General features: G+C 39.4%; 1 protein-coding gene across 4 annotated transcripts in view; it reads left to right on the top strand.

Annotated features, from left to right (window-relative positions):
- The first annotated feature begins 4,171 nt into the window (after positions 1-4,171).
- The window catches only part of LOC105474210 (thymocyte expressed, positive selection associated 1), a 34,495-nt gene continuing 16,765 nt past the window's right edge, over positions 4,172-21,901 (top strand). Inside the window, exons 1-6 of one of the 4 annotated variants that reach the window (XM_011728692.3) lie at positions 4,177-4,350; positions 7,064-7,235; positions 14,107-14,314; positions 15,196-15,238; positions 20,777-20,826; positions 21,434-21,487. In XM_011728692.3, coding sequence (XP_011726994.1) covers positions 14,152-14,314; positions 15,196-15,238; positions 20,777-20,826; positions 21,434-21,487 — 310 coding nt within the window. In that variant the 5' untranslated portion in view covers positions 4,177-4,350; positions 7,064-7,235; positions 14,107-14,151. Of the gene's footprint in view, positions 4,351-7,063; positions 7,236-11,530; positions 11,903-14,106; positions 14,315-14,623; positions 15,239-20,661; positions 20,827-21,433; positions 21,488-21,901 lie in introns of those variants that run through there. The other 3 variants (XM_011728694.2, XM_024790512.2, XM_011728695.3) reach the window with 3 other exon arrangements.

Below are 21,901 nucleotides of genomic sequence, written 5' to 3' on the forward strand. Positions count from 1 at the left end.
ACTGCTCTCTCCCCTACAATTCTAGCCACTCTCTCTTTCTACTTTTGAGCCTTTGGGATAGGAAGGAGACAAATTCACTCAAACTCCCACATCAGCATTTTGGAGGAACAGACTCCTAGAAAAAAAACAAAACAACCAAACCAAACCAAACAAAAACGGCATTTGCAAACCCCAGGATCTGAGAAAGAAGAAGGTTGAGAGCTGAAATGGAGGCAGATGATTTGCATCTGGGCCTGGGTAGAGGGGCCCAGCTGCTCGGCCCAGAGCAGTGGCTCTGAGCAGCAGCTTCTCTGTCTTGGTACAGCCTCTATGGACAGCTGTCTTGGCTCTGCCCCAGGTCTGGGCAACTTGCCAGCTCAGCCCTTAGTTCTGCAGCTCCAGAACTTATACCCAACTACAGCCCATCTGTTTGATGGGCACATCAGTGTTCAGAAATTGTTCTTATATATCAGTGTTTTCAGGTTACATGTGTGGAGGATAATATTATTCAAAAGCAATATTTACTTGCCTTTTCCATGGAAAAGAGTATTTCAAAGTACTTTTTCTACTACCTTTATAATAATTTCTTACCAAATATCTGTCACTTAATATTTTCATTTTCCATAATAAGCTACACGTAGTTATAAAAGGGTAGAGAAAAATAGTCTGTACAGATGTTACAGACATCTAAAGCCAAGAGGATCTTAGAAAACATTTCTCTGTTTGTCAGGAGATGATACTGATATCCAGTGAAATTAAGTAACTAGTATAGTTTTAAACTCAGATAGTTCTTTTACCCCTAGTTCAGTGTTTTTACTAAGCTCTATAAAACACAAGAGAGGGAGCCATGGAATGACAAATAGGCCCTATCATGAGGCACCAAAGTGCTGAATCACACAGGCAGTGGAGAACAAATTCATTATCTCAGTTAGCATAAGGGTTTTTATTTTTAACCAAGGGAAAAAAATGAACAAGCTCACAAAAAACCCTTCGGAAACCCTGAACTACTGCATCTAGTATAAAAAGAACAAGCCGTTTTCATGAAGCACCTGGAATATATGCTCAGAGAAGTTCATGGTGCCAAAGATATAGAGACACTTAACGTTTTCAAAGGGTGGGAAGGGCAGGTGAGAGGGAAAAAAGAGAAAGGGGAAGGAGGGAAGGAGAGAAAGAAGGAAGGAAGGAAGGAAGGAAGGAAGGAAGGAAGGAAGGAAGGAAGGAAGGAAGGAAGGAAGGAAGGAAGGAAGGGGATGGAAAGAAGGAAGGGAAAGAAGGAAAGAAACAAAGAAAGAAAGAGAAAGAAGATAAACAGAGAAATACCCTGGGCCTCCTTCTCCTCCTAGGAATCATGTAGTCTTCATCTTCGTCTTTCAGAAGCTGCTTGTAGAAGAGAAAAATATTTCTTTCAAAAAATAAACCACAAATACTATAAACATATAAACCTACATATGTACCCACAAAAATTAAGAATAAATATAAATAAAAATCAAAAAATAAATAAATCTTTTTTATTAATAAAAAAATCTCTAGCAATTGCTTGTGAAATGGCATCTTTAATGAATGAGGTAATTTTGACAGATAGACATAGCATTTGGATAAATTGAAAATATTATATTTCGTGCAAATCAAAACCACAATGAGATACCATCTCACACTACTCAGAATGGCTATTATTAAAAAGTCAAAAAATAAAAGATGTGGGCGAGGTTGCAGGGAAAAAGGAATGTTTATACACTGTTGGTGGGAGTGTAAATTAGTTCAACCCTTGTGGAAGGCAGTGTGGCGATTCCTCAAAGACCTAAAAACAGAAATACCGTTAGACCCAGCAATCCCATTACTGAGTATATACCTGAAGGAATATAAATCATTCTGTTATAAAAATACGAGCACGTGTATGTTCGCTGCAGCATTATCCACAATAGCAAAGACATGGAATCAACCTAAATGCCCATTGATGATAGACTGGATAAAGAAAATGTGGAACGTATACACCATGGAATACTACTCAGCCATAAAAAAGAACGAGATCATGTCCTTTGCAGCAGCATGGATGGAGCTGGAGACCATTAGCCTTAGAAACCTAGCACAGGAACAGAAAACCAAATACCGCATGTTCTCACCTATAAGTGGGAGCTAAATGACGAGAACACATGGACACGTAGAGGGAAACAACACACACTGGGGCCTATGGGAGGGCAGAGGGTGGAAGGAGGGAGAGGATCAAAACAAATACCTATTGGGTACTAGGCTTCATACCCAGGTGATGAAATAATCTGTACAACAAACCCCTATGACAAGAGTTCACCTATGTAACAAATCTGCACAGGTACCACTGAACTTAAAATAAAAGTCAAAAGAAAAGAAACTATTATATTTCAAGAGTCTTAAAAATAGCTGCAATTTCTTGAGCATTTGCTGTAAGGTAGGCACTGGACTAAATACTCTGTATTCCTTTATTCTTATAGCTCTACAATCACTCCTGTAAGGTTATCCCCATTTAGCAGCCAACGAACTGAGACCTAGAGATGTTAATGTATCCAAGACTACAGAGCTACTTGATGCCAGAGCCTCACTGTAAAGCCTGATCTCCTAACCATCAAACTATCAATGTTAACAAAATGCTGACATTTGGGCCAGGACAATTATTCCTTGTGCTGAACAGTCCTATCCCTTCCAAAGCACTTATCATCACTGACCCTCAGAAGTAAATACCAGTATCAGCTTCCCATTTCTTTGAAAATTAAATCTCCCTCACATATTTCCAAACTCCCTACAGAAATGATATTCTCCATATCGCAAACATATTGAAAAACAACTGTTCAGGAAAACATTGAATTCCAGAAACTTAGGATTTAAGAGTTGTTAAGTTTCCATTAGTTGAGTTTTTACAGTTAATTTGTACAGAAAAGAATAGTAAATAAAGAGAATTAGGCATGTTGGGTTTAGTGTTTTACTTGTTGACTGTGAAGCTAATTCTCAGAAAAGCACATATTTAGCATCTACTATGTCCTAAGAAAACATGTTAGATATTTTCATGCCTATGTAAAAGGAATAGGGTGGGGGAAGGGTTGAGTGAGAAACAGAGAGAATTGTCATTTTCCTCACATTATACTTGAAGAAAATAATGTTTTGGGAACTTAATTTGCCAAGCGAGAATTTTATTTAGGATTATTTCTATCATATTACAGCTATACTATGGATACTCAGTGGAGTTGTCCTATTGATGATTGGAAATGGAATTTAGAAACATGGTAAAAAAAAAAATAGCCAAAAAATCAGAAAGAAGGTAATGAACATGTGAAAATCAGTCACAATTAACACATTAGAGGAGTGCCTTGTAGAATAAATATTGTGATATATATTCATAAATAAATGATTTAAAGAAGGAAACAGTAGAATCAGGAGAGAGAGAGAAAGAAGATACCCAAAATGCAGCAGTATCATACAGAGAGGAAAGTGTGTTCGGAGATACTGGAGAAGCAAAGAGGGATCGTCAGCAGTGCTGAATGCCCCTGGTGGGTGAGAGTGATTGAGGACTGGGAGAAACCTTTTAGAGTTCATTAAGCCTTCTCCAAACTGAAAACCAGTAAACTGAAGACATCTTCAGGGTATAACTGATTTTAAAAGTTCAGCTTTGAAAACGTGGGGGAAAGCAGTCATTTATTACAAAAACGAAAACTTTGAAGTGGTTTGAACATAAAAACAAAGTTAAGAAACTAACAGAAAAAAAAGTAAGCAGTATTCAAAAACAAGCTTCGGGGGAATTTACCAGAGTTTGAAAGTTATAAACACAGAGCGACTGGCTCGGATCCCTCTCAAGTGTGTGACAGGGCTGGAAACATCTTCTCTGAGATAAACGCCAGATCATTTATGAGAGAGAGCTTTCCCATTTTCAGACAGCTCTCCGGAGGACAGAAGGATTTGTCTGCAGCAGTGGAATTCTAGTTATATGGTAGGAAGACTCCTGCACACACCTCTTTAAATGGACTGTACCTTTGCCTTAATAGGAAAAGATCTGTTTTTCTGGAAAGACAGAGACAACTCTGGGGCAGGAAGGTCTTCCTAGTTGTGAGCACCGTGTCTCCAGATGGTTTGTCCTGCCCTCAGTCCCCTGAGCCGGAGCAAAGGATGTGGCTGGGCTGGGAGGCGGGGACTGCGTCTACATGTGTGGATGTGTGTGTGTGTGGTGTGTTCTCATTTCCGCTTCCCCTTTTGAGCAGGCAACAGCAGTTGAATGAGTTCGGGGAGAAAGGCATAATCTACAACATGATACTTTCTCCCTCGCTTCACCTCTGTGCCCACACCTGTGAAGGCCTCGGCCCAGCTTCGACAACTGCTTTGCCTCAAACTCAGTTTTCTACCAGCGGACAGGTAAGTACAGCCTTTATCTCAGTTTCAAGGCTGTACTGATTTAGGGTGATGCTAAGAGAAAGAAGGAAACGTGTCAGAGAAAAATCAGGCTATCAAGATCAAGACAAGGGAAAATCAGGAGAAAATCTCCCACCACTCTTACTTCAACCTTAAAAGCATCCATCATTATGCCTAGGAGAACGATACCGGGTGCCTTTTGCTTTCGTTTGTTTGTTTTCTTTTTATTATCAGAGAGGTAATCTTTCTAGATTCTCGAAACTTGGGTCTCTTTGATGACTTAAATAACTATTTTAGGAATTTTATTACTTTTCTCACCTGCAAAGTTTCTCTCTGTGTCTTGCTGAACTCATTGTTGCTGCAATTTCCATCTGATTATAATACTGAAAAGTTCTCAAGGAAGAAGTTTCCAGGTTTCATTTCGGGCCCTACTCTAGTGTCCATAGCTCCAAGCATTGAGAGTACCTGGCTGAAATCAACTTTGCTTTCTATAGGTACGACCTCTTTCTTCAGAAGCTGTAGAAGAAACTTGTTGAGATAAACTGCAGCAAGATATATTGAGGTCAGCTATGAGGGAGGATGTACACACTTGAGTGATGCAAGGTCAAATTAACTGGGAGGCTCAAGATAGATGGAGAGCCACCGTCAGGACCGGATTTCAGGGTTCACATCTCAAAGACGGATAGATGGATGTGTTGACCTCTCGGTGACCTACATAATATTGGGGGCTTCATGATCCTCCAACACCCCTTGCCCCAGTGGTAGCAGGCAGAGCATGTTACCACCTACATGAGTTTTGGGGTAGATGGAGGAGTGGAAAGATCCTCCACCCTGGGGTTTTCCCATCCCCCTTCTGTGCCACTGAGCTCACCAGTGGGTGGAAGAGAAAGGGTGGGTCCCCAGGGCAGTGCAAGGCCAAGAGAGGAGAGTTCCACAGAATTGATTTGACAAGACTGTGAGCATTTACAGGAGATATCCAGGGAAGTACTAGTTCCTCTGTATACCACAAGTGGTCCTGAGTAGAGAGCTAAGGAGACTTTCTAGATGGTGCAGGGCAGTACCTAGGATGGGAGGTTGGAGGTAGGAACCTTCAACTTGTGTGCCCAAGTATCAGACTCAACAGTTGTTCAGCTGAGTGATTAGAGATAAAGATCTTGTATGATTCTCTTGCAGCATGAAGTGTTAGGAGGAGGAAGGGAAGTCAGATTTGTTATCTGTCTCTACTTAGACTATTATCAGAAATAACAAGCTGAAGATATAGCAGGAGGGATAGAGAGCAATCTAACATATGAGTTATTCACATGCACCCCAGGGTGTTTAGAAACCATTCATAGCCATACTACCAACATGTCCTCATAACTCTTGGGTTTTTGAAAATTAAGATGGAACCCTGCGATTCAGCATTATGTAGCGAACATGAAGGTCCAACCGTCATTTTCAGTTCAATGTTTATGATTCAGCATTATGTAGTGAACATGAAGGCCCAATTGTCATTTTCAGTTCAATGTGTATGATTTGGATTCTAGTAGAGAATTAAAAGGAGGTCTCGTCTCAGCCAATACTGTGACTTACAAGGTTCCTTCTGGGCTACAGTAAGGGGAAAAGATCACACATTTATTTCCACCTGCAAACTGACAACTGTTCTCTTTTCCACCTAAGGAACAAGACCAAAGTGGATATTCCAGTACCCACAGTACTAGGTACCCTACCACACACAGGCCTGAGGCAGAGTGACCTAAACACAGATTCTAGATTAAGAAAAGAGTTCAGTCAAATAAGCAGAGGGACGAAGACAAGAAGATTGTGTGCAGATACTGAAAAGGAAAAGCAGGAAAGAAGAAAATGAGTATATGCAGGACAGAGCTTATTACCAAGGAGATAAAACTGAAGAATTAAAGATACAAATTCACAGAGCTAACTCAATGGTTGAGAAATCTGCTCATTCTTCCTACTTTCTCTTGATGAAACCATCTACAAATCAGCTCAGATAAACTGCTGTTTCTTATTCTTGATGTCTTTATTGCCCATTCAAATGAAGATATTTGATGTCTCCCTACATTGAGAATATGGGATTTTTTTCCAAATACACAACTTTAGTATTTCCTGTAGCATTATACAAGCCTTTCTTAAAATTCATATCCTGAAAGTGGAAGTAAGAAAGAAAGGGAAGGAGAGGAAAAAGGTCTTAGATGATCTTCTTTCAGTATTTATTCAGCTACACTTACATGTGGGAGAAAGAGTATGAAAAGGGAGGGAAATAGGAGTTCCACTGATAAATGGGCATTTTTTGTTTCTATTATTTACCAAATAACATCTCCCCTTTTCCCTGAGCAGACTGAACTGCTCCTTGGACAACAGAAGTCTCAGAATGTTCAAATATTCTCTGGGAAATTCTTGTTCTGATGATCTTCCAACCTGAGTGACATTAAAGAGGGTTAGGAGCTAGAAGACAGTTCTTATCTATGAAGGAATGTGTGAATTTGTTGCAGATTGGGGTATGTCAAATGGGGGACAATTCCCCTGGGTTGAGGTGGAATTTGCCCAGTTCACAAACAGAGAAATGTTAGCTGCTCTGGGATTTCCCACAGCTCTTTGCGATGGTAATGATGTATATCTTGGCTGTGGATTCAGAAGATCTTATGGGCCACATCATGGAAACCCCATTTCCTTCTTCTCTCCTCCCACACTGGTTCTCACTCTCAGTCTCAACTTACAGGCACTGCTTGGGGCATAGGCACAAAACAGACAGAAGAGAAGAGAAGTCTGTCTCATACATGTCCCCCAGAGCACTAAAGACAAACCTAGGACTGGGCCTTGGAAACCAAGTGTGGCAGGAGGAAGGCTGTACGATATAAAGGAAGAAAGCATGCATCTGGAACTCAGAACTTGTGAGTTTGGTCCCCATTTAAAACCACTAATATTCTTTGTGACTCCAGACAAGCCTGCTTCTCTGTCTCTCTTTCTCTTTCTCTCTCTCCTCTCTCTCTCTCTCCTTCTCCCTCCTCTCTCTCTTGTTTCCTCAACTACAAAATGAGTGACCAGGATTAGATAATCTCTCTGGTCCCTTGGAGAATTAGGTAAGAAAGAAAGACTTTTCATTGATTACTTTTTATCTCTGCTTACCACATATTAAAAAATCTTTTTCACCATCTTGATTTTATACTGTCAGCTGTACCCTGCTGTTCACACCTTCTTCCTTCCTTCTTTCCTTCCTTATTCCTCAAGATGTTTCAACTTTAGTGAACATCTTAGACTGAGGGCAGATTCATAATCATATCTATCAATTATTAAGCACCACCTTTATACATCAGGGACTTAATATATGTTATCTGATTACAGCTGCCAGTCACCCATCTAATTTGGCACAGTATCTATTTTGCACATGAAGAAAATTAGGTATAGGCTAGGTGCGGTGGCTCACACCTATAATTCCAGCATTTGGGGAGGCAAAGGTGGGAAGATTGCTTGAGGTCAGGTGTTCGAGACCAGCGTGGGTAACACAGCAAGACAAAAGAAAAAGAAAAAGAAACTTACGTATAGAAGGAAAGATAGTGTTACCAAGGACAAATACGCAGGAAGTAGACAGAACTATGATTCCAAATTAGGCTAACTCTGATTCCAAGGCCCAAACTCTTTCTACAGTTTTCCTTTTCTTTAATTTCTAAATAACACTCTGAACTTTAAAGTAAAAGAAGCTTTGGTTTTCCTTACTGAGCCCCTTGAAAATTTCCCCATAGTGAAGTATCTGTAAGCAGAGCTGGTATTTGTCAGGTGCAAATTGGTAGGCTAATAGTTGCTAAAATATTAAAATATGTCTATAGCAAATAATGGTAATTATCCATTTTCCCAAGCCCTCTGAGTACCTGTCACCAGCCCAGCTATCCCAGCTCTTTCCTCAAGACTCCCCAGACAGGCCCCATGTACTGAGTGGGGCCCCACCACAGGGCTGTGACGGTATCAGCTCTCATTGCTCTGTGGTGCCCCAAACCATTATGAAATATTCTGAATGCCACAACAATCTGAAAGTAATGTGGAATTCCAGGCAGATTCTCTCCTCCCAACTGGAAGTTAGTGGGACCCTTGCCAAAAAAACCACTCTGTAAGCCTGAGGAAGGCTAAACTGCTTCATAATCACCTCGCTGGAGTCAGAAAGGAAACTATTCTAATAACACAAACAAAGCAACACTTCCCGCACTAAGACTGTCACAGAACCAAATATAAATTACCTTGTGTTCATGCTGCCTTTTCTCTACTAGACTATAAGATGGAGAGCTTGCATAGCATGCGAAATGGAGAATTTACTAAAACTACTTCTCCTTTTTTTTAAATCCCAAATTACATTGGATGGTGACATTGGGCCATTTTCTTATTGTAATGTCAGCAGAAAAACTATATAACATGGAGTCAGACCAACTTGAGTTTCAATCTCAGCACTACAGGGACGTGACCTTGGACAAGTAACATATCTCCATGAGTGTCAGGTAACAGTGATTAGCTCTAAAGTGGTTGTCAGGATTCAGTTAAGCAGTTTACAGGAAAGTTTTATGGATACATATACAGTCCTCTCTACATATCAGTTATTATTAGTACCTACCTTTGACTTGCCCATGTCAATATGTAGTGAGTCCCAGACTGCTTCCCTTGGAAAACAGAGACTAGAAATAGGTGATATTCTTCATGTCATAATTATGACATACCTCTACAGGCTTTCTGCTGCTGCTACAGTTACTGCCTCTAATAATAATTTTTGTTGGAAGATACTCATTTCACAGCTCTTAACTCCCTAATCTTAACCAGTAGAGGATATTTCTCCTGTCTAACCTCAATCCTATCTGCTACAATTTCTGCTTTTAACTATAGCATCCTCAGAACAAGAATTCTGTCTTACTCCACTTGGCTGTAACAGGATTTCAGAACTCTTGACAGATTGTGGAGAAGGATTTATGGAATGAACCTCTAAAGAAATGTAGAAAAGAGGAAAGAACAAAAGGCTGGAAATGGTAGCAGAAGGGAGAAATAAGGTTTGGGCTGATTCAGGCAAGAAGCAATAGTACCAGTGTGGGAATTTCTTAAGTTTCGTGGGAAAATTGGAGAACAGATATCTGCAGGCTTTATATTTCTATCCTCACAGAGAAGACCAAATATGATCATATACTATAAGCCAGCATCAAGAGAGATGACAGATGAACTCCAGAAGGAAATTTTGATGAAGAAATGAATAAAAACTTGAAAGACTGGCAAATATTTTTTTTTAAATAGGAGAATTTGGTAGTTCAAGCTTCATAAATTAAGTCAGACTTGGGTGACCTTGTGTTATATCAGCAAAGGACTGGAAAGACTATGCTCTAAGCCTTTTTCCTCTTTACTACAAGCTGTGCAAAAATGTACATTAGGATCCAAGGCCATGAGGACAGTCAGGAGCACCTGTCCTATGATGAATACTAATTGGGGATAATTTCCCAGTGCCAGGGTGATTCTTGCTCCTCTGCAGGTACAGCACTTACGGAGTCCCTTCTCTTGCAAAGTACTGTGCTATGTTCTATGATGGGTTTAGGGGAGAAGTTACAAGTAGTGGTAAATGATGACAAGAGAGGTAGCCACTTACTGTTTTGTTGCATATGGTGCAGGCATGGATGTTAGTTGCTACAGGTAGGTCAGAGAAAGGAGATGACTTAAGTAGGCCATTAAAGGGTAGAAAGAATTTGTTTGATTAGAGAGGAAAGTGGATGAAACTATAAGCTAAAGCAAAGAAGCAGAAAAGTTCAAGCGGTGTTGACAGTCAATGAGTAGCACCTGACTGACTCCCTGTATAAGTTCCCGTATGGCCTTCATGTTCAGGCTCACCAGTTTCCTGGATCCAGTGTGAAGGCCACATGTGCAGGAGCTCCATATGTTGGTGTTAATTTGAAAGGGAATTTGGTAAATGGGAAGTAACTCCAGAGACCACTGACCCATTTCCAATTTTTTAATGGGGAAACTGTATAAATGCACTTTCTTTTATGGGTACTATTCCTATGCGTATTTCAAACTCACCTAAATAAATTAATAAACATTGGTAGTGGAAGTAAATTTACACAAACGTTGAGTCCAACCAATCCGTTTCCTGGAGGATTAAACTGAAACCTTAATAAAAAACCTAACTGATATGCCATAAGTCAATTAATTGGACAAGTCAGAAAAATGTCCAAGTCTCCTGATTTCTAATCAGTTTTCTTTTCACTGCACCAAACTCCATTGTATTATCAGTGTACGTGTTTGAATGACTTATTTGGAGAAAACATCTTCATGTCTTTGTCTCTATTACAAGGGGCCCCAAGACCTACAAAGCTGCTATCTTGACATCTGTGTGCACTCGTTTTTTAATTCTCTCTAACACTCTCATGGCTGATGTGTTTGTCTGATAATCATTTGCTGCTTCCTGCAGATTTCCACAAAAAAAAAAAAACCCAGTTTCTTATCTCCCAGCAGTACAACTTCCTCCTATTACCACTAACCAGACACTACCATTTCTTTTTACCTCTTGATATTGCTGCACTTATACTAATCCTATATAACACTCCATCGACAGGTTTCTACAACTCAAGTGTTGCTGAGATTGGGAAAAAAATTATTTGTGCGATTTCCCAGTCCCCTATCATGTGTGCTAGAGTTGTGAAGATCAGCTTAGATCTACCTTGTGTCTTTTCTTCAGACTTGAGATCACTGTTACTTTTTCAAGTAGAAAAATTATTACATTCTCACCCAAATTGCCAGGAAAATGTCTGTCATTCTCAGTGAACACTTAACCTGTCTGGTCTTTTTATTGTCATACCTACAATTGCCATTTATTTGTAAGCCTTTCTTTGGAACTCTTAAGCATTAAGGATTGTTTCCATAGGCACTTTCCTTTAGGAATTAACATTAAGTAAAACTTCCCTACATAGGACATAGAGACAGGCAGTAAACAGGGACTAGTCAAGAAAATACAACTTTTGTTCTCAATTGTAGGAACTTCTAGGATAGAAACAAGTCTTAGAATAACCCTCTCTCTTCTCTCCAGCTTTCAACCCACAACATTTTTACATGCTTAGTAAGCACGTAGTTACCAGCTTATTGTTACTGTTTTGAAGTTGATCTCCCTGCATGTGTCTCTGATGACTCTGAAAGGCACTGGGCTCCTATGAGGAACGGTCACCTTCTAGACATTCACTCATTTAGACAATGGGTATTCATTAAGTTATCACAATGTGTTAGATTCTGTTTTAGGCATTAGAAACACAGTAGTAAATGACCCCAAAATTCTGTCTTCTTAGAGCTTGTATTCTAATCAGAAGAGTAAACAATAAATTGGGTAAATAAGTAAAATGTAAAGTATGTTAGTGATAATACCTAAGAAGAAAAAACTCAAGCAGAGAAAGAGCTCAGTGAAAGTGATTAAGGTAGGCTGTGGAAGCCAGGCGTGGCTCCATGGAGGAGGTTGGTTAAAAGCTGGACACTGCAGGGTGAGTGTGGCAAAGACTGAGGAAGATGAAGAGAAAGGGGGAAGAATATGAGAAAACTGAGGTTAAAAAAAGAGGTAAGTATTTTCAGGGGATGCAGAGGAAATTACCCTATATTATTGCGATATATTTTTGAAGATGTGGGAGGAATGTAAAATAGATTCACATCACAGAGGATGTTGAAAGCCCCAACCTCCATTTCAATTAGTGAGATTCTGGGATTGTGCTAGGCATTATAGGGGTTCGACTGTAAAACGGCACATCCAGAAGTTTGTAGTACCAGACGCATCAAATGTTACGGCTGTAATGTTTTCATTGACAAACTGAGACCAAATAAAGGGATGAAATTTTCCAAGGTTATCCCATTTGAAGTGGCAGAATAAAGTATGGAAGCCAGATATTCCTCCCTCCCTCCGTCCCTCCTTCTCTTCCTCCTTCTCTGCCTACCCTCTTGCCCTTCTGCCTTCCTGCCCTCCTGGCTTCCTGCCTTCCTTTTGAGTTCTACTACCAAAAATATTCTGTGAGCTGAAGATTCCCAGTGATTTAGGGGAGGTCCATTTCCTTTGGAAATTAAAAACAATAGGCAAGTTAGCCTTTGTGATTTTCTTCTCTGGGTTCTGGAACCAATCTATTAAATATTTCGGATCACAGGACTAGGTAAACAAACTGATCAAGGTTTTTTAGATTCTTGTCCTAAGGTCATTCTAGTGGCAGTTTCATCCTGTCTTTATCTCCTCCCGACAGCTCTGACCAGAGAATAGCAAGTCATCTCTGCTACTCTTCTTTGAGGCTTCTTTATGACACAAACTTAATTTAATGATTTAATTTTCTCTAAAAGGCACAGGCAGTAGACAAACAGCCAGGTACCCAGGGTTAACGAGCAAAGTCTCATAGTGCTAACTACTATCTCACTTGGAAGAAAAATATGTCTTGGACGGACCTGAAGTGAAGGAATTTAGATCAGACAACAGTAATTATGTACTATTTTTTCCTAGGTATGTTTTGTCTGTAACAAGCAGAGGCATTAAAAACAATTTTATTGCCCTAGGAATGCATTTTATGTTCAGGATGTTCTTTTCAAAAAAGCTATTTTAGTGCCTAAATCACTGGATGCCTCACTAATGGTTTTAAGTGCTGGAGGAACAGAAGTCTCTGTAAACTGGTAGTCTTCATTTTTTATTTTATTTTATTTTATTTTATTTTATTTTATTCCAATAGTTAAAAGTGTAGCTCTTAAGATGAAGTTGTTTATGGCAGCTTGAGGGAATAGGGGGATAAGACCTGGAGAGTTTCAGCCCCACTCCTACTTGCTCAGTGAGGTGGGATGCAAGTATGGCCAGCGGGGGAGAGGCAGCAGAACAGAGTATGAGCCAATGAATATTACATTAGCCTCAAGCTTTTTAAAGCTCTATTTGGACAATTGAATGATTCTTCCCCTCTGTTCCTCTTTGAATGTGTATCTAGTGCCATCATTGTGTCTCTTGGAAGAATACAGGCATGTTTAGGTAATGTTACATGAAATATGAATCTATAGGATTAGTAATTGCATTGATGAGCTGAGGAATAAATTCATAGTAAGGTAGAAGCACAGGATGACAAATTAGAAAGTGATTATCCTGAAGGTGCTGGCTGCTAATTGGTTAAGGCAGTGTCTCCTTGCTTTTAATCACAGGGTATTTTTTTCTGAGATAAGTCACATGTGGACTCCTAATATATAAAACAGGAACATAAAAAATCAAGAGAAAAACTAAACAAACAAACCTAGAATTCCTATAGTTGGAGTGACATCCTGGTTGTGGGACCTTAGAAAATCTGTTTCACCGTTGAGACCTTCAACTTTTTCATACGTCTTGATGAGGATTAAAAAATAAATGAATTTTATACATTTTAAACTTATAGATGTTTTAGTCATAATGGAAGATTCTGGTAGACAACATTCTTAAGGATTAAAGAAAAAATGTTTTCTAATACAGCATTTCGGCTACCCTGAGAAATTGAGATTCTTTAAGTCAGAAGAGTTTTCTTAATATCCATTAAATCGTGATGTCTGAAGCTTTCAAACTTACTGACTTGAAAGACTTACCCTGATATTTAGAGTTTTCAGAGCATTCCTTTTTTGCAGGAGAGACAGAAAATGAGCTAGGGATGTCCTCCCTACTCTTGAATGTGTAGAGAAACCAAGCTCCTTTGGGCAGAGACAGGAAAATTCGGGGGCAACCCTGAGCATCGTGGTGGTTTCTGAGCCCAGGATGAGGGAGCATCGCTGTTTTTCAACTCTTAGGACAGCATTACTGTTACGGGAGGCTCTGAAGTCTGAGCCAGGGCCATGGAGGCCTCTGTGCTGAGCCCCACATCCTGGGAGAAACGGCGGGCCTGGCTCCGTCAGAGCCGTAACTGGCAGACCCAGGTCCTAGAAGAGGAGGCTGCCGCCGCCCTGCAGGATGTCCCAGATCCTGAGCCTTCCAGCCTGGATGATGTTTTCCAAGAAGGTAAGAGATGAACATCAGACAGATGTCTATGTTGTCTAGTGGTAAAAGGTGACAGCAGGCCCAGGTCTGCAGAGTGTGAACAGGTCCCTTGTTTAGCGAGGACCTCGTGGAGGGCTGTTTTGACTGGTTTAAATATGTTTAAGAGAAAAGCTAAAGTAATACAAAATATGAGTTATGTGAGAAAGAGACAGGCATAAGATTAGGAAAAAGGGAAAAGCACATTTTTGCATCATCCTGAGAAGCTTCTGTAAGAACCCGAGGCTGGGGGTTCTCTATGAATGCTTTGCGGTGTTTCTATTTTGTCTGTGTAACAAGACCACACACAAGCTGGATGCCTAGACTCTGGCCACAATGCTGTCACTAACAAGCTGTGTGGCCTTTGGGAAGTCCCTCACCTCTCTAAGACTTATTTGTCCAGTTGAAATAGTAGTACCTTTCCTACACTTCTCAGAGCTTCTTTGAGGTTCAAATGAGACCACAGTCATAAGAGTAAAACAAAAATTCTGATGGAAATAAATGCTTATATGGTAGGAAGCAAAAAAGCACAAAAACAAGATTGTCTTTCTTTTTCTTTTTCTTTTTAAATGAGAAGGATCCACCCTTGTGGGAAAGGAACTCTCAAAAGACAGCAGTGGGCCTGACATCTTGGGCACTTTCCAGGTTCTTGGGAGGAAGGGAGAAAAGAAGCAGAGAGAGAGAAGAAATATCCACTATTTTTATATACGGTGTATTCCTCTCATATCTTAAAGAAAAGCTTTATGTAGAAAAAAAGATTCATGACGCAGCTTATGTAAGAATAAACTTGTGGAATGGAATTAGTTGCAGGGAGGAGGTCTGATTTCGTTCAGTTCTCACAGTGATCTAGTATCTGACTTTTCTAGGGAATCCAATCAATAAAATTGAAGACTGGCTGCAGGATTGTGGGTAAGTGCTGGACAGGCAACGGGGTGATATGTGACTGATGGTTGGATTTGCTAACAGATACAACTCCTGGAAACTCAGAGACAGGAAGATGGATTTGAATTGGGCCTAAAGATTAGAAGTAAGGTTGAGGTGGTTGTTGGAGGGGTGTTGCGGGTTTAGGGTGAACCGGTAATCACAACTGTGAATCAAGTGCAACTCGGGGCTAAGACTAAATTAGGCACCAGGTCTAGGAATAGAGGTTGTGTTCGGTCTAAAGCTAAGAGTGGATGGGGAATAGTTGGGGTGAGTTCCAGACCCCTACTCCCCCTGACTTCCCCTTTAGATTGGAGTCTTACATTGTGTAACAAAAGGAATTGGAAACCTGATCTTTCTTGCTGAAGAGCAATTCATCTGTGTTATTTATTTCTACTGCAGAACATAGGAGAAGTTTAGGGTTTATGACAGTGATTCAAAGCAGGGAAGAATTGGAGCAGGCACTTCGAGGCAGTGCATTATCTCTTTCCTCAGAGATACTTTAAATATGAGACCCCACAGCCCCATCAGCCTAGACCGTTCTTAGGCTCAGTATTCCCAGACACAAAAGGAAGGATTCTGTGACCTATTTAGTCTTCTGTGTAATAATGAATTCTCAGAATGGACAACTTCTGCCTGCTCCTTATTTTCCCTCCAGGAATGTCTCAAGTTTTATATAGCCTTTAATCTAAACTCATCTACTAATTGGCATAAAGAAACCCATTCTTGCCTATTTGGTAGGAAATAAATAGCACCAAATAATCCAAGGTTGTTTATTTCACCTGTGCCCAAGAAGGCAATGCCAAGAAGTATTTATTTTGTGTTTGTTTTGTTGTTTAAAAAAAAAAAAACCTATTGTTCTCATTGCTCTCATCTTATTCACAATTCATTGACTTCAAAGTCAATTAGAGGACCCACAAAATACAGGAAGAAAAGAATGGTGGTAATCAGAATGGTTGCAGGTTTGGGTGAGAAGCCTAGAATGAGAACTGTCCTAGGATTTAAAATGCTTACCAGATATGTACAGGGGAAACAGTCAGCTCAGTTAATGTCCTTATCTCATTAACTACTCTTGAGTCGTCAATTCATGTCAACAATTATTAATTACGCTTTTGCTAACTGTCTGATTATCTGAATAACCTAGAGGGGTGCCAAGTAGTTTAAAATATGCTCCTTGACTTAGAACATTTTTCATCCTAACTGAAAATAATAAATTCACAGAAATACAAGATAATAAACTCTAGAACTCATCTTTCTTCACTCATGCTCTACAAAGATAAACCCTGAACCAAAATTTATGACAGAAAGGTGGTCTGGTTAGTGAAAAGTCTCCAAGATTTGAGCCTAATTCTTGTGCTACTAAGTGTTTAACCAATCATAAGCAAATAACTTAAATTCTGTTCATTATAGACACCCGAGCTGTAAAGTGGGACACTCAGAATAATACAGTCTAAGGGCTCTCTTGAGGTTTAAATGAGATAATATATGTGTATGTGTTTTGTGCTTTTAATAGTGACTGGTGAGTTTTATAAAGGAGGAGTTTATACCTACCTATCATTCCACAAAATGTCTGTCTATATCTATCCATCTATCTACATCTGTTTATTTATCAGAAAAAATATGCCTAGAAATGATACATATTAACTCTTGGATGGTGATTATCTGGAAGAAGGAAAAGAATTGACTTTAGAAGTAAAATAAGACTTTAGTTATATCTTTAGTATTTAATTTTTTATTTTATATTATATATTACTGAATATTTTATTTTTTCTGAAGCAAATATGGAAAAATGTTTACATGTGTGAAAATGGAGTGACTGGAACAAGGGTATCTGTTACATTTTCATTATGTATCTGTGTTTTGAAAAGGTTTCAAATATTTAAACTTCAAAACAGCCATAAAGAGTTAATCAACATACTTGCATTTGTCTTTGGAAGGGGAATTGTTGGAGTCAGAAAATTTTCCAATTTCCTCTGTTTTCTAATTCTGTCTAAGTATGTGATACTTCTTAATTGCATGGAAAAGCTAGAAAAATTAAAGGATGATAATGACGATGATTGATAGTGAGAGTACACTTGAATTTTGGTAATAGATAATGAAGAAGATAGAGGGAAAATGCATTCTAAATATGAGATTCTGAATTACCACAATATTCCACGCTCCAAGACCACAGAGAAAAGAGGATAAACAAGGAGCCCACATTTACTGATTATCTGTCCACTCTGTTGCCAGGTGCCCTGAGGGGCACTTTTCAAATTTTGTTCCAAGACCACATAGTTTCAATTTCTCTTTCCAAAGCCAAACATCCTCTGGTAGCAAGAGCATTTTCTTTTCTGACAAGCTCTCCAGGAGAGTACACCAACATCTCAGGCAATTTAGTGTCAATGTTTCTCAGTGCAATTGAATCTAGCGGCCGGCTATTCTGCCACCGGATCCGATCATGCATGTCTTTGCAAACTATGCCTCTCCTTTTTTATTTCTCCTCCTAAGCTCTCGAGATTTTCTGGGACATGACTGTGTTGCTCATGAATCACCAGAGGTGGGGTTGGGAGCCCAAAAATCATCTGTGTGGGCTTCAGCTTAAATCTCTGCAGGCAGGTAGCTATGGAAACATCTAGAAGAAGCTAAAAATAGCCATATACTTCTTCCCACAATCCAACCCCTCCTCCCTACTATTTGTTTAGGAACTGGGTATACAGGAAGAGCAATATCTTGGCTCTTTCATTTGAGACTTAAAATGATGCTAAGGAATTTTTCAGTGCAAGGGTGGGAAGAGGGGAGCAGCTATAGATCTAGTCCCTGGTCATTGATTTTATGGCCTATCCAATAACCCATGGAAGGCCTGGGACTTGAGTGATGGCCATAAAGTCTCAAATCATTGTGCTCAGTGAGAAAGCATCAATAGCTCCAGACCCATGTCCACACTTCTGTTGAAGGTTCCACAGACTTCCCCAAGACCCATCAGGGGCTGTTCCTCATAAACAGAATAGAAATACTTGGCAGATTATAACTAAAGAAGAAAAATGTAGGATGAGCACCCAATAAAAACTTGTATCCAATGAATACAAGTGAGTTTTGCTTTGGATAAACCAGAAATTTTATCAGTGACATTTTAAATGTAAATCGTACTGAAGTTCAGCATACATATCAGTAACTTTTTTCTTTTTAATATAAATTATATTGAAGTATAATATACCTACTGAAAAATAAAGGAGTATTAAATATATAACTGAGGCCAGGCACATGGCTAATGCCTGTAACCCCAGCACTTTGGGAGTTCAAGGCAGGAGGAATGCTTGAGCCCAAGAGTTCAAGACCACTCTGGGCAATGTACCATTACTCCATCTCTACAAGAAAAAACAAAACAGTTTTTAAAAATTAGCCAGGCATGGCAGCACCTGTAGTCCTAGCTACTCAGGCGATTGAAGCAGGAGGCTTGCTTGGGCTTAGGAGTTCAAGGCTGCAGTGAGCTATTCTCACTGCACTCCAACCTGGGAGACAGAGTGAGACCCTGTCAACAAATAAATCATAGGCAAATAAATAAATACATAAATGGCCCAGTGAATTTTCACAAAGGGAATGCACCCATGAAACCTAAAGCAGAGCATTGCCAGCATTCCAAGCGTCTCCTTTCCATCCCTTCCATTCACTATCCTGCCTCCAAGGGTAACAAATACCCTGACTTGTAACATCATAGATATGTTTGGGATTATTTTGAACTTTATAGAAATAGTCATACAACATGTACTGTTTTATGTGTGTTTCTTTTGCTTAGCATTATGTTTATGATGCTTATCCATGTATTTGCATGCAGTAGTAACTCGTTCTTATTATTGTGCAATATTAAGTTGTATAGTTATTATAAAATTGTTTAATTTTATAATACATAGGGATTTGGAGGCTTCTATTTCTTGGTTATCACTACTAGTATTTACTTGGGGGAGCATATACAGGCATGTCCACTGGGTACAACCTAGGAATGGAATTGTAGTCTACTTAAATTGTACCTCTAGTAATAGTAGGCCTTAGTAGTTGCACTACTGTGCAGTTACAACACAAGCATTAAATGCAGTAGTAAATTGCAATATTCTAGTACCTGACTATATTAGCTATCATGCTGTTTTTAGTAGTAATAGTAAATATTATATATAGTTACACATGTTTGTAGTATTATACCATCGCATATTTTATGTAATTATATATTAGGAAGAGAAAAATATATTTATAGTTCTAGGTGCATTATTAGAGTTACCTATTCTTAACGAGCTTGCCTATTATTTCACATTTTATAATGAACTTTTGATGTAGAACCTGCTTCTATGAAATTTCATGAGGACATATGAAAATTCAGATTTTGGTAAGCATGGTTGGCTTTTTTACTATTGAAAGGAGTTACAAGCAAAAGATATCTGTATATGTAATGACTTATTTTGTAAAATTTAGGCAGAACTTGACCTACAGATATTTGGTTAGTAAGCCCATTCCTACTGTTACACACGCCATGAAGTGATACTCCAGTAGCCTGAGAGTAATCTGGATTGCTGGAGATTGATGAAGAGAAAAGCTCCTTTAGGACCAGCACCAGTGGACACTCTTCAGTTTCCCTGCTAACTCACGTTACTGACCCTTTTCCCTCCAACCTCCACTTGAGATTATATTTAAAGCACCATGAACAACTTCCATGTGAAAAGCTTTAGGAAAGCAAACTCTACAAAATTCACAACATGTCAGTGTTTGAAGTAGACTTAGATGATGATAATATCTAGGGATCCAAATTCCCTTACATGATATTCGAGAACAAAAGAGCCACAATGAGCCGGGACTAGCATCTAGATGTGCTGGTCCCATTTCAAAGCCCTGTCACAGATTACTTCACACACCTGTTTTTGACAGACAGAATTTCTTCCTTGTTTGTAAAACTGAGCTGTCTCTCACTACCATTTATGCTGATTTCTGTTTGTTCTTCTGGTGGAGATGGTAAATGTTTGATAAGACCATGTCTGAAAATTTTAAAATATCTCTAACCAGGATACGATTTCTTCTGTTTCCTGAATGACATGATATTCAGCAATAACATGGTTCAGAGAGAAGGAAGGAAATGTGGGTAGTTAAGGTGATCTAAAAGTTCTAAGAAAACCTAGAAATTTATGTTTGCCATTTGGAAATTATGGCACGCAAACCCCTGCCTCTATGAATGTAATTCTCCAGTTTTGCTTCAATATTCTTTCTTTCCTATTTTACCTAAAGATCAAAGAATCATTGCTAAGCTGACTTTTGTCTCTTAGTCCTGTGGCCAGGACAACAGAAGCACAATCTAAAACATAGTGCATTCCAGCCTCGGTTTCCCCAACTACTTCGGTGAATTTTTCAGTCAAGTAACCACTCTGTCTTTGTTTTCTCCAATATAAAAGCAAATTAAACACTACTGACTCTTATTGGAAAAGAATATGAACATGTATGAGCTTTTAAAAGCTCCTGGGAAAATGTAGTAAGTGACTTCAACCTATAAGACTGTTTTTGGTTTAGATACTCCGAAGAAGGACTTTCTGAGGAAGCAGGACAGTTTATCTACAGTGGTGAGTACAGGTTCTGTCCTTCTGTTGTTCTTCTACCTGGAGAGTGACATACCTGTGCGTGTGTGTATGTGAGTGTTTATGTACATGTACATGTATAGGCATGCAAAAGAGTACCTGAGTGTTCTCAAACTGGCTGCAAAACACTGTTCGTGGTCACAAGGCTTCAGGAAATCCAGAAGAAAATGCTGGCTCAGAGCCCACAGGCTCACTAACAGTCATAGGCTGTCTTCTGCTAGGGGTTGCTCAGATAACAACCACTGCTTTTATAAAGTTCTTATATATTTTATAATATGTGTTTATATGGGTGTGAGTGCACACCCCCGTGTGTTTGCTGTTTGGCAGGGGATTGTGTACATAACTATGTGATATACGGGAAAGGTTATAGGTGAATGTATGTATGATTCTTTCTGAATCAAAAATGAATATGACTTCTGAGGTGGTATATGTACAATAATTTGACAAACATGTGGATATCTAGTATGATTATGTGGCTGTGCAAGTCTAGTCTAAGGGCATATGAAGATGTTCGTGTATGCAGGGGTGTGTGTGTGTGCATGCGTTATGTTCCATCCTTATTTTCTGTGACCCTCACCTGATTATTGGACAGGCTTCTGCAGCCATGGGACCAGCTTTGAAGATGACTTGACCCTGGGAGCAGAGGGTAAGTGGCACAGTTCTCTGAGGTTGGGATGAGAACGGGATATACATTGGATGAGTTTTGGATAGGATGGAAGTGCAAAACTTCAAAAAGAAACAGCCCATCCCTGGGGTCTTATCTATAGGGAAAGAGCAGTCTCATTATTATCTAACGTAAAATACAGAAGGCATCACATGCCCAGAAACACTTCCTCATCAGCCTATCATGACTCCTACTGGTTCATCATTGGAACTTTCCTTTGACCCCGGGACAATGACATATAAAATTACTACAACATTTGCTGCCCAGATATCTTTAAGACTGTTTCCTGTACAGAAACTCCAAACAAGTTTGTGCATTGGGTGTAAAATAGAGATGATACTTCAGGAGGAGAAGGGCATCAGTAAAGAATGAAAGCACAGCAACCTGCCAGTGTCT

The sequence above is a fragment of the Macaca nemestrina genome, chromosome 10, assembly GCF_043159975.1.
Source record: "Macaca nemestrina isolate mMacNem1 chromosome 10, mMacNem.hap1, whole genome shotgun sequence".
NCBI classification, from domain to species: Eukaryota; Metazoa; Chordata; class Mammalia; order Primates; family Cercopithecidae; genus Macaca; species Macaca nemestrina.